This window comes from Culex quinquefasciatus, chromosome 3 (genome assembly GCF_015732765.1).
Source record: "Culex quinquefasciatus strain JHB chromosome 3, VPISU_Cqui_1.0_pri_paternal, whole genome shotgun sequence".
Lineage (NCBI taxonomy): Eukaryota > Metazoa > Arthropoda > Insecta > Diptera > Culicidae > Culex > Culex quinquefasciatus.
Genome location: NC_051863.1, coordinates 171,646,483 through 171,659,185, shown reverse-complemented (window position 1 = coordinate 171,659,185; position 12,703 = coordinate 171,646,483). Strand labels below are relative to the sequence as shown.

Genomic DNA, 12,703 nt, shown 5'->3' with positions numbered 1-12,703 from the left:
AACAAAAAGTAGTAATCCAGCTGCGTGTAAAATGCCTGGGTGTAAAATAAATAGTGTATTCCTTTATGAAATTCTATGTAATATTACACCCTGAAATATGTAGCCCTTCAGTATGGGAAACCTACTTGAACGAAATGTTAAGCTCATTTATCCTTGCCATTCTTCATCGGTCTGATGTCCAAGCGGGCTAAAGCGCCAGTCTGTACTGTTGGTTCTTGGTTTGAATCCCGTCGGTTGCAACATTTTTTGTGTTTACAAAAATTGTACATACAGTGTGTATTATTAAGTGCTTTTGCATGCGGCTTTTCCATCGGATTTTTTGCTGTGTTAAATTTCTCTCCACTGATGCTCAACTAAACCTAAAATAACTTTTGAAAAGGTGAGAAAATGTCCTGCAAGAATCTGACACGATCGAAAAATGTTAAGTGAAAAGGCTGTAACGTGATAGGCTGTTCTGCAATATTCAACATCGCAAATATCATTATTTGAAAAGAGTGTAGCTTAAAATTGTGATCAATTAGAGAAAATTTAGGTGTAGCCTAGGATTCAGCTGGAAAATCCCACAAAAAATGCATTCTTTGATCTCAGAGATATCATTGTTTAGAATCTTTTCAAATTTTACAATATTGGCATGTTACTTTCAAATTGATCAACATTTTTTTAAATTTAAAAAATCATGGGCCGAGGCAAATATTTTTCAAAGTTTTTAACTCTCTAGGTCGCCGGGGTGGAAATAAATATTAAAATTGAAATAACAACCCAGAATTTCAACATTTCATAAAAAAATGTAATCATTAGTTTAAAACAAACCTAAACGAAAATATGTGTACTTCGAAAATAAACCAAAACTTAAAATTAACTTTTATTGAAAAATATTATCAACGCAGAGAAATGCCTTTAACATTGTTTTCAGCTGATTGCACTTAAAATTTCATTGAAATTTTGAGGTTTTCCGAAAAAAATTGTACCCTGAATTTTTGGGCCATTTTTGAAGCGACAAAAACATTGAACAATATTTGCAACAGCCTTATAGATTTCAAAAGAAATAGAAAAATAGAAAAGAAATTTTTTAATTATATTTTTTCACAAAACTCCCTAGTTTCGAAAAAATACAGAAATTTCATGTTTTTTTTATATGGCTATCAAATGTTCGGAGGTAAATCATAGACATCGATAGTCAAAGATGTTTTTTAAATACTTAAAAAAATTACAAAACTACGTATTTTTTGAAAAATTCAGAAATTTTGTGTTTTTCAAAATGGGTATCAAATGATCGGGAAATTTTGATAAATTTCGATAATATCAGCATTTTTTGACAATTCTAAAAAAAAATCACAAAGCGATAAATTTCAGAAAAAAATTAAATTGTCATGTTTTTTAAATATAGTTTGTTTACGAGCAGACTATGAAAAACATGAATCACAAAACTACATGTTTCAAATGCACTAAGATTTGGTTGAACAAAATTATCTTATGAAACAACAGTTGAAAAATCAAATTTTCCCTAATCCATTCTTCTCTACAACATTGTACCATAACCTCATCGAAATTACATGTCTCACATTTCCAACCGGAGAAGGTCTCAATTATGGCACCATGATTTCCGCTGATTACCCATCGGAAGTGTTCCGATTTTTTTCCCGTATTCTGTGGTTAGCTTCTTCAGCCACGCCCACCGCTCCTCATTAGCAGCCCCTAACAAGCGCACAACCCATCAGGGGTCCCGCGATTACACAGATCTGACTCGACTCCCAGACACATAATCCAGCTAGGTAGGAACGTGGAAAATTTGTGGAACGTGCGCACGGGCGTAAAACAAACGCCTAATTATGCACGTTTTTTTTATGACGAGCTTAGAGATAGACCAAGCGAGAGCCTCTCACCGTTTGAGATCCCAACGAAAGTAGCAGGTTGCTGCAGCCAACAAGTCTGTACTTAGTCGACCTGGGTTACACACCGCCGCTGTGTGACTAACGACCTCGGGCCTCAAAATGTGCGACTGGGTAATTGACATTTGTTGAGACCCCTGCCGGAGGTAAACTAGTTTTCAAGACATAAGGAGTTAAGGAGACCAGGCTAATTGTGGAGGCATGACTGAAAGTGAGCAGATTTCTAATTGACAAGTGTGTGCGCGAAATGGAGAGTTGCCGCCATTATGGCAACGAGTGACAGTTGCTAACAGGCTTTATAGCAAACATGACTTGTTTTGCTAAGTGATTCTTAGAAAGCTATCTAATCGAGGAGTTCGATTGTCACTAAATGACACAATAGCCTAATCTCGCATCGTACGATTTATTGTCCGCTACTGGGCTTGTTCTCTTTTATGAAAATCATTCAATCACAATTGAACCTTCTCAATGAAAGACGCCAATTAATACCGTTTGAATCCGATGGGGTCACGATTTTGATAGCGTTATCTGCTAACAAGTTTCTGGAAGCTAATCCACGGGACGACAAGCCTTCGCTTTCATTATTGTGGGAAAGTTCGACTTATCGGTAATTGCTGTGCGAGCTGCAGTCAGCCGATGTGACGTGCACGCCCTATGGGGGCTGGTAACTGTAACAAAATTCGAATTGATAACATTGATCCAATTTCTGGAATTTCTGGGTGCTTCTGATATTGATAAAACCGCATAGCGACTTTATTCGTAATGTTAAAAACCGCATCTTGGAGTTTTATATTTTTATCTACTTTTATATTTTTATCAGTGCATAACTCACCTCTCCCTGCCGATGCTGGCGGGTGCAGTTCTCGACGCGATTCTTTTCCCAGAACGCGTCCGGTCGTATCACCAGAAAGCTGTCCAAGTGAGGCCCCAACAGCGATTGCACGTGCCGAATGTACTGCCGCGCCGATCGCCAGGCGCACTTTTGCGCATCCAAAATGACCGCAAATCCGGCGGCCGTCGTTTCCTCACTGCGAAAGACACGTATTTTTTAGGTTAGGTTACCTGTACCGATGGTGGTTCAAGTAAGACTCACATCAGCGCACCCAGCAGGTACTTCACAGTAGTTTCTAGGAAGCCCTTCATCCACGGCAGGTTGTCGTAGAAGGGCACTGGAATCACTATCAACGGATGGCCATCGCGGTCCCGCCCACCCGGAATGTACGCCGTCTGGGTGTTGAGGGCGTTCAGCACGTCGGCTTCCATCTTCTGAAGGTTTCTTCCGCAATTACCCGCAAATCTCGAGCCTAACCTATCCTAATCAACCACTCCACACCACTCCGCACCCATTGACCACTTCCTCCGTCTTCTCTGACGTCGTGGGACCTTAATGACGCACGCACTGTCACTTTCGGTTTCGGACGTACAAATCTATAATTTAAGGGATTATTTCCGAACCCCACACACCACACAAACCCTTCTATTATCTGGAGGTCCCACACGCGTGGGATTGGGAATTTCACTTTCGATCACACCTGACCGGAATGCTCTAAGCCACGATCCACGCAGAGACACTTGAAAGATCGAGCAACTCACTTCGAAAACCCTTCAACGAGCTTTGAAAAACAAACAACCATTCTCGATTTCCGATTCCACTTTGGGCCGCAGCTTATTGGTTTGTTTTCGTGCTTGGGATTGCTGGAACTTGAGCTCTTCACGGGTTTTAGACACGTAACTTGAATTCGATACGGGTTTTGACGGTACAATGGAGCGCTAGCTGGTGGTCACTGTAGAGTGAAATTGGTGGGTTTTTTTAATCTGCAAGGAGAAAAGAATAAAGTTTACGTTAGTTACAGTTACATACGATAAAGACAGCGGTTGAAATGGTGCGGAGTTATGATTTTTTGAAAAATGTGTTTTTTTTTGCATAAATCGACGATAATGGCAATTTTTTGGACCACCCTAACACGGCGTAGGTCACCGTAATGGCCAAACAAAAAAAAATACGGGTTCAATTATTTTAGCCAAGAAACCCCCAGAAAAATTTTGAGCTCGATCGGAGAACTTTTTTTTCGAATCATGCTGTTTTCGTGGAGAATTGCTGTATAAACAGTTTCAAAATCCATAATGAATCATTCTCCAGGTTTTTGTAAATCGACTTTTCTTAGTATGTTGTGTGCAAAATACGGTACTAAAGCTAAAAAATTGGTTTGTTTCGAAGATATCACTAATATTTAGATCCAAATTTGCAACTGAAAATTGCCTCCCTTTTTTATGCAACCATTTGAAGCTCATGATATTTTTTTTCGAAAAAAATAATGTTTTAAGCATTTTTAAGCTGTAAAAAAATCAATAAGCAGATAAATTTCCTTTATTTGTCTTTTTAAAGAATTTATTGATCACACTGGTTTGGACGATATTTCAGAAACTATTGTTTCGATTCAACGTTAAAAATCTACGTTCAACGTTTCAACTTTAAAAATCAATATTGTAAAATTTAGTGGACATTTTACTAAAAATTATTCCGAAATATTGAAATTAACTCTAATTCGCTTGATATTTTTTTATTTATCCAAATTTATTTGAATTTATAGAAAATGCAGACAGATTGGTTTCTGCCTCCACTTTTATACGAATATACGTTTTATAAAGAAAAGCCTTTTAAATTGTGGATAACGTGGAGTTAAAAATTATGATTATGCCTAAAAATGGATAATAGGGTAACTATACCCGTTGACGGCCCATTTTAAAGTGGTTTTGAGTATTTTAAAAGTAGTAGTTTAAAACAAGCGCAATGCTGTATTTTTGAAAGGTTCAATAGATCATAATTTCATTGCTTATATTTAGCTATTTGAGTATTTTTCAAAACAAAATAAATTTAATTTATTTGACCTTCGAAAAAAAAAACCCAAGAAATTTTCTAAAGGTGTAATTAACTCAGGAAAATTTATTTTCATATGTTTTTAGTTGATTGCATTAAAATTTTTATTATTATTTTTGTTGATTTTTGGGAATTTTAAGAATTTTTCAATTGGGTTGATATAAGAAACTTTCAAAAATAATTGCGATGACCTTCAATAAAATGTAAGAAATTTAACATTTAGATTCACGAGAACTTTTAGATTTTTTTGAAAAGTATTTTTTAACTCACCTTTTTGGAGTATTTTGTGGAAATTTGGTTAAGATATTTGACAAAAAATGATTTGATTTAAAAAAAAGGCTGTTGCATAGTTTATGTCACCGGCTCAAATTGGCTCTAAAAATCAGGGAACAAAAAAATATTTTTTCAGATTCTCCCAAATTTCTATGGAAATATAAGTGCAACCAGCTGAAATCAATTTTAAATGCATTCTTCTGCATTTGGAATCTTTTTTAGCAGGGCTGCGGAGTCGGGTCATATTTCAAGCGACTCCAACTCCGACTCCGACTCCGGCTTATTGAGATTAGCCGACTCCGACTCCGACTCCGACTCCGGCTCCGGCTTCCAGATCCAACTGACTCCGACTCCGACTCCAACTCCGCTCTACCAACTCTAGCCGACTCCGACTCCGACTCCGACTCCGACTCCAGCTTTAAAAAAATGGTTGGCTCCGACTCCGACTCCGACTCCACATATTTTTAAATGTTTCAAAAGTTAGTTAACTATTATTTCAAAAACATTGACTTATAGGATAATTCAAACTCTCTAAGTGGAAAAAACGGAAAAAAGATTCTAGTTTTACAAGCTTTAGACGTTATTGAAACAACAATAAAAAATCTCCAGCACTCTGTGGCGCGTTGCGAGGGCCATGCGTAGAGGTTCCGTTCCGAACGAGAGTGTGGAAAAATCGGACAAGTGGATATTGGATTTCGCCAAGAAGGTGTGCCCGGACTCGGTGCCGACACAACCATCATTCGATGTTGTTGATGGGAGCGATGCTAATCCTCCCTTCTCGATGGTAGAGCTCTCCATAGCACTATTGACGGGCAACAACACTGCTCCTGGTCCGGACAAGATCAAGTTCAGCTTGCTGAAGAATCTTCCGGACGTCGCCAAGCAGCGTCTGTTGAAACTGTTCAACACGTTGGTGGAGCAGAACGTAATTCCACACGAATGGCGACAGGTCCGGGTGGTTGCCATTCAAAAGCCCGGTAAGCCGGCGTCCGACCACAACTCGTATCGTCCAATCAGCTTGTTGTCGTGTCTACGCAAGTTGCTGGAGAAGATGATCCTCGACCGCCTCGAACCATGGATGGAACGAGAGCACTTGCTGTCAGACACGCAGTATGGCTTCCGGAGAGGCAAGAGAACAAGCGACTGTCTAGCCTTGCTGGCCACAGGGATCGACATAGCCCGTGGTAAAAAACAGCAAATGGCTTCTGTCTTCCTAGACATCAAGGGTGCATTCGATTCAGTCTCCATCGATGTGTTGGGAGTTAAGCTGCGGCGGAGCGGTCTCAATCCGACGATGTGCAACTTCCTCATCAACCTGTTGTCAGAAAAACACATGCACTTTGTGCAAGGTGATCTGGCAATCACCCGGATAAGTTACATGGGTTTGGCACAAGGCTCACGCCTTAGTCCATCCATGTATAACTTCTACGTCAGCGACATCGATGATTGCTTGACCGGAGACTGCACCCTTATACAGTACGCAGATGACGCAGTGGTTTCAATCGCTGCCAAGAAAGAAGTCGATCTGCTAGAACCCTTGCAAGATACCCTGAACAACTTGGCCCATTGGGCAGTTGGAAAGGGTATTGAATTCTCTCCGGAGAAGACGGAACTGGTCGTTTTTACGGGGAAGCATGAACCGGCACAGCTCAATCTTTCTCTCTCGGGAAAGACTATCGAGCAGTCGGACCACTTCATGTACATGGGTACCATCTTCGATCAGAAGGGAACATGGGGAAGCACATTAACTACCTGAAGCAAAAGTGCCTGCAAAGAACTAATTTTCTGCGCAGTGTCTCTGGCAACCGGTGGGGTGCTCATCCTTCTGACCTGCTTCGACTGTACAAGACAACGATACTCTCGGTGCTGGAATATGGCAGTTTCTGCTTCCAGTCAGCTGCGAAATCACGCTTGTTGGTTCTCCAGCGGATACAGTACCGATGTCTTCGCATTGTCTTGGGATGCATGCACTCAACTCACAACATGACCCTCGAGGTCTTGGCGGGAGTGTTGCCTCTGCGAACTCGTTACTACGAACTGTCTTACCGGTTCCTGATCCGGTGTGATTACAGGAATAAACTGGTAATTGACAACTTTGAAACGTTGCTGAACCTTCACGTTGAGTCTCGGCGCATGCTTCTATATTATGACTTTATGTCATCGTGGGAGTGGAGCCCGAGCACAACGGTACAGCGCACGCCTCCGTTAACCAGCAGCACCCTGATTGGCTTCGACACGTCCATGAAAGCCGATACTCGCGGTATCCCAAACCATCTTCTGCGGGGAGTAGTACCGTCGATCTTCGCATCAAAGTACAGCCATGTTCCTCCAAACAACAGATTCTTCACCGATGGCTCCAAGCTCGACGGCTGTACGGGCTTCGGTGTTTATCATGAATCTTATCAGCTGTTCTTTAAGCTGAAGGACCCGAGTTCGGTTTACGTCGCAGAGTTAGCCGCGGTTTACTGCGCACTGCGAATCATCGAGACCATGCCACCTGACCACTACTTCATCTTCACCGATAGCTTTAGCTCTGTTGAGGCTATCCGGTCTCTGAAGCCGACCAGGGAGTCTGCGTTTTTCCTCACGGAAATACGCAAGACTTTAAACAACCTGGCGGCTCAGTCCTTCAGCATCACGGTGGTGTGGGTCCGCGCTCATTGCTCGATTCCGGGTAATGAGAAAGCGGACTTGCTCGCCAAGAAGGGTGCTGAGAGTGGAGACATTTTGAAAGGCCAATTAGCCTACAAGAATGCTACGGTTTGCCGAGGCAGCGTGCGCTCCTGGATTGGCAAAAACAATGGGACGACGACACCAAGGGACGTTGGATGTATTCCATACGACCTAAGGTGCAAAGAAAAGCCTGGTTCAAGGGAATGGACTTGACGCGTGGATTCATCAGAACGATGTCCCGCCTTATGTCGAACCATTACTCGTCCAAGGCTCATCTTTACCGTATCAACATGAGTGATACGAACTTATGCGACTGTGGGCAGGGTTATCAGGACATCGACCATCTCGTATGGGCGTGTCCAGATCACCAGGCTCACAGAATTAAGTTGAAAGTTACCCTCAGGGCCCGAGGAAGACCACCAGAAATTCCGATGCGAGACGCGTTATCTCAACAAGACCTTGATGTTCTCTATCCGATCTATCAGTTCCTCTTAGATTCCAATATATCTATTTAGTTTTTCTTCCAGTTAGTTTTCCTTCAGTTAGTTTTCCTTCAGTTAGTTTTCCTTCAGTTAGTTTTCCTTCTGTTAGTATAACTCGCCTTCGTACAAAGCCGTCGTTTCTGGTTGCACCGGAAGCAAAGCAAGACCGCCCCAGCAGCTGGACACCGAGTTGCGGCTGAGGACAAAACGCAAAGGCCAGCAGAGCCAACCAAGACCCCTACACAATCCCCCTTCCCTTCCCACGCCTTGTCTTTAACATCAATCCCTTCCCTACTAACCCCGAGTAGGCCGCGGGTAATCGGCTCCCCTCCCACTAACATTTACACACAAGATCCTCTGTAATTATTAAGCCAAATGTAATTACAAAAGCCGACTCGGTCCTAACCAGGTCCCAGTACCGAAAAGGACCTAATAAAAATAATTTTATGAAAAAAAAAAAAAAAATAAAAAATCTCCAGTTTTGAAGGCATTTTCAGAAAAAAAAAACGTTTTGTAAGTAAATTTGGATTTATTAACTTAACTTCAAATTTTTATTAAATTTATTAAAAAATAAAAAAATATTAAATTGTTATTTTTTGAATGATCATTAAATGATCGATTTAACATATAAATTCAATTTTCTCACTTTTAGGTTGACATTTATAAGAAGGACAGTGACTATCATAGTCACCTTATTTTTTTAAATATCAACGAAACTATTTTTTAAAGCTCCATCACGCCATGGCCGAAGCAGATTATTATTACAAATCAATGTATCTTTAAAAAATCCTCGTGGTAAGGACGCTTAAGGGGTCCTTTTCAAATATCCGTGACCTAGAACATATTTTTCCTTGGAATTTTGGATTTGTTTGAGTTTTTATTTTTTTTAATATATTCAAAAGGAGGCGAGCGATACTTCTTGCATCTTCACCTAAAACGAAATTAAAATACTATCATTTTTCTATATATATTTTGTATCTTGAAATTCTATATTATCCAGAAATCTTGGAATTTGTTCAACGATAATTTGAACCAATATCAAAATTGTTTGCCTGAGAATCAACATTCTCAGGTTTTAGTAGAGAAATACACAGCCAAAAAAGTAGTAATCCACCTGCGTGTAAAAGGCCTGGGTGTAAAATAAATATTGCATTATTTTATGCAATTTTATGTGATTTTACACCCTGGAATATGTAGCCCATCAGTATGGGAAACCTACTTGACAGAAATGTCAAGCTTATATATGCGTTTATCATCACAGCTTTTCATCGGTCTGATGGTCGAGTGGGATAAGGCGCCAGTCCTTACTGTTGGTGCTGGGTTTGAATCCCGTCGGTTGCAACTTTTTTTTGTGTTTGCAAAAAGTGTACATACACTGCATTTTTATTAAGTGTTTATTTTGACGAAGGTGATGTGCATGCTTTTGCATGAGATTTTGCATTGGTTTTTTTGCTGTGTAGTAAACATTACGATAATCGATATATTTAACATATTTAGTGATGATTTCAAAATCAGTTGCCATTTTTTCTATTTATTTGTTGTCAGTTTCAAATATGTAAGCGCGACACTTTGATTTTTATGTACATAGTTATATTCAAAATACGCATGTTGAGTTCCAAGTAATAGATTGTTATAATCGTTGAATATTTGTTAGAAGAGTTATACTGTCACTATGTTTTTTCGGATTTTCATAAATAGTGATTATTATTTTTTATCTTTTGATGTACCTCGTAACTTTTTTCATTAACATTGATTTACTTTAAACCTCCACTGTGGTTAAATTTGAATTTACAGGGTATATAAATATCGGCAAAAGGCTGCAGTCAAAAAGCAATTGAATATTTCTGACTACAAAACCAATATTGTTTTTAATTTTTTTGAGCTATGATGATACTACATACTTGGGTTAGAGCTGATTAACAGGTTATTATTTAGTGATCATAGATCACATTGAAAAACAATCAAATATAAAAGAAGTTTTGTAAAATAAGCTGATTTATAGCAAATACTGATAAATAAAAAAAAAACAAATTTTTTGTTGAATTTAAGATAACTCCGACTCCGACTCCAACTCCGGATAATCAGAAATTTTCGGCTCCGACTCCGACTCCGACTCCAGCTAATAAAATTTAGCCGACTCCGGCTCCGACTCCAGCTGTTCGAGTTTTGACGACTCCGACTCCGACTCCGACTCCAGGCTTCCAAAAAGACCCGACTCCACCGACTCCGGCTCCGACTCCGACTCCGACTCCACAGCCCTGTTTTTTAGCATGTTCGGCATGCATGAATTTTAGTGAATGAAAATAGCAATGTATGCTACCGCAAAATGTTTCTTTTTGTTATTTTTTTTTATATTGTGAACATATGATAACAAATCAACTGGGTGTATAATTCATTTCCAAACCATTTGTTAATTGTTATTTTGAAATTCTGGTAATTTCAATTTTATATTTATTTGAAGTTCAAGCTTAGTTATGTTTATAAACAATCTGATAACTTTTTATTTTGTGAAAATTTGGAGTTTTTTTTTAAAGGTCCAATAAACCAAATTTCCAGTTGTTGCTTTTTGGGTGTTTTTGAAACGCCTTAAGTCAGGAGTATTAAAAAAACCAAAAAGCAAAAACTGTAAATTTGGTTTATTGGACCCTCCTAAAAAAAAAGCTCCAGAAATATAAGTTGAATTCAGGTGTTCTACAGTTGTGAAAGGCTCAATAACATCCCACAATAACAGACAATTTGGAGGCAGTGATTTTATGCTGAGGATAAAATAGTCTTGAAATGAAGTTTTCTTTAAACGAACTACTTTAGTTAAATAGCAAGAAAATCTTAAAAAAAAATCCTATAAATAGTAAGGTCGACAGAAAAGATACCTTTGGCATTATTGACAAAAGTGTTTCGAGTTTGTGGGTGTTCCAAATATGTGGCATGACTGTACGTATTACTACTGATTCAAACATAACACTGAATGATTATTGCAAAAGTAAGGCTCAATATTTGTCCAAATTTGTGATAACTCTATAGAGACCTAGTATCCATCCATTAGTCATTATTAAATTAGGGTTTTCTCTAATTTTCTAGAGTAATATATTATAATAAGTACAATATGTGTAATATCTATGAAAGAACACATAATTTTGAACCAAACTACAACATTAACTATAAATGATAACATGTGACAGTAGTGAAGGGGTAGTGAAACAGCTGACAATTGTTAAAAAATCTACCATGAATGGTTCCCATTCTATTTAAAAATACAAAAGACCCCATTTGTCACGTGGTTTCTTCCACCTAAACCAATTAAACCAAACCCAAACACACACGCACACAATTCCTCGGATACCGATCCCCCACTTATTTACACATATTTCCAGCCAGAAAGCCTAAAAAGCCTACAACTCCCCTTTCCCCTTCTCCTCCAACTTGGAAACACACCTTTCTGAATCCGGCTGTTTGTTATTGCTTCATTCTTGGGGGCTAGGCCCAACTATGTGCATGCCATGCCGGCGAGGAGACTGTGAAACCACTTATGAATACATTCACAGCACATTTGTAGTAAACATAGCTCAGCATCAACCGGAGGCTTAGAGATCTGCGCTGCAGAGAGCAAGAAAAATGAGTGAAATTCAAATACGTGGGGCTCCATAACACGGTAAGAGAGGAGAATTGAAACTCGAGGAGAGTGGTGTAGTGAAGTAAGAACATAATTTGTTATTCATGTAAAATATTTTAAGCTTTTCAAATTAATCAGTTATATTCTGTGCTAGAGATATATTTGACAAATATTTCGGTAAAAGTCACCTTAATTCAATAATCAACAATAACATTGACAAATACCACCAAACATTTTTTTAAATATTTGTTATTGTTTTAGAGGTTGTACTTAAAATAAACGTTTTTTTGCTTATTATCTTTATTTTAAAAATTATGTTCAGGACAGTAAAAGATTTTTTTAACAAGCCTAATCATAGTTTTATCCAATTTATGAACAGTTGTAAAAGGATCTCATTTTTATATGTTTAACAAATTTTGTTATTATTAACAAATCGATCCATCCAGACTCCCCAAGAGAGCCTAACTAAAATCGCTTCCCTCCTTCAACCCACCCTGCCAGGGGCCGGGTACGATCCGTGACTGGCTGGCGTCTGAGTTTTTTCAATATTTTTGCTGAGCCGACATTTTTTGAGGTCACCATAAACATTTTTCATTCTACGCGCTCTCTTGTGGTTTCGTGGTGGTGGTTCAACAACATACCTCCTGAGAGAGTCGGATTCGCAAATCGACACGTAAATATTGCACTTTTGAAAGGGGTTTGCTGGCTGCTGGTAACAGTTTTGGCGGGAGCCCTTTGGAGCAGCTGAAAGGGGGAAAACGAAAAACGAAATAAAAAAACATTTAGTAAAACGAATCGTTAAAACATTACTCACTGAAAGTGAGCTCGGGCAGTCGGTAAGAGCTCAATCAAGCAATTAATGGGATGGAGATTGTTTACCATTATTTTGAAGATTGAA

At 39.0% G+C, this 12,703-nt stretch overlaps 1 protein-coding gene across 3 annotated transcripts in view; it reads right to left on the bottom strand.

The window, feature by feature from the left end:
• LOC6044086 (SEC14 domain and spectrin repeat-containing protein 1-B) overlaps positions 1-12,703 on the bottom strand; it is a 66,612-nt gene that overhangs the window by 32,850 nt on the left and 21,059 nt on the right. Inside the window, exons 2-4 of one of the 3 annotated variants that reach the window (XM_038258768.1) lie at positions 12,447-12,549; positions 2,983-3,704; positions 2,722-2,917 (exon numbers count right to left, since the gene is read on the bottom strand). In XM_038258768.1, coding sequence (XP_038114696.1) covers positions 2,722-2,917; positions 2,983-3,152 — 366 coding nt within the window. In that variant the 5' untranslated portion in view covers positions 3,153-3,704; positions 12,447-12,549. Of the gene's footprint in view, positions 1-2,721; positions 2,918-2,982; positions 3,705-11,627; positions 11,715-12,446; positions 12,550-12,703 lie in introns of those variants that run through there. The other 2 variants (XM_038258770.1, XM_038258769.1) reach the window with 2 other exon arrangements.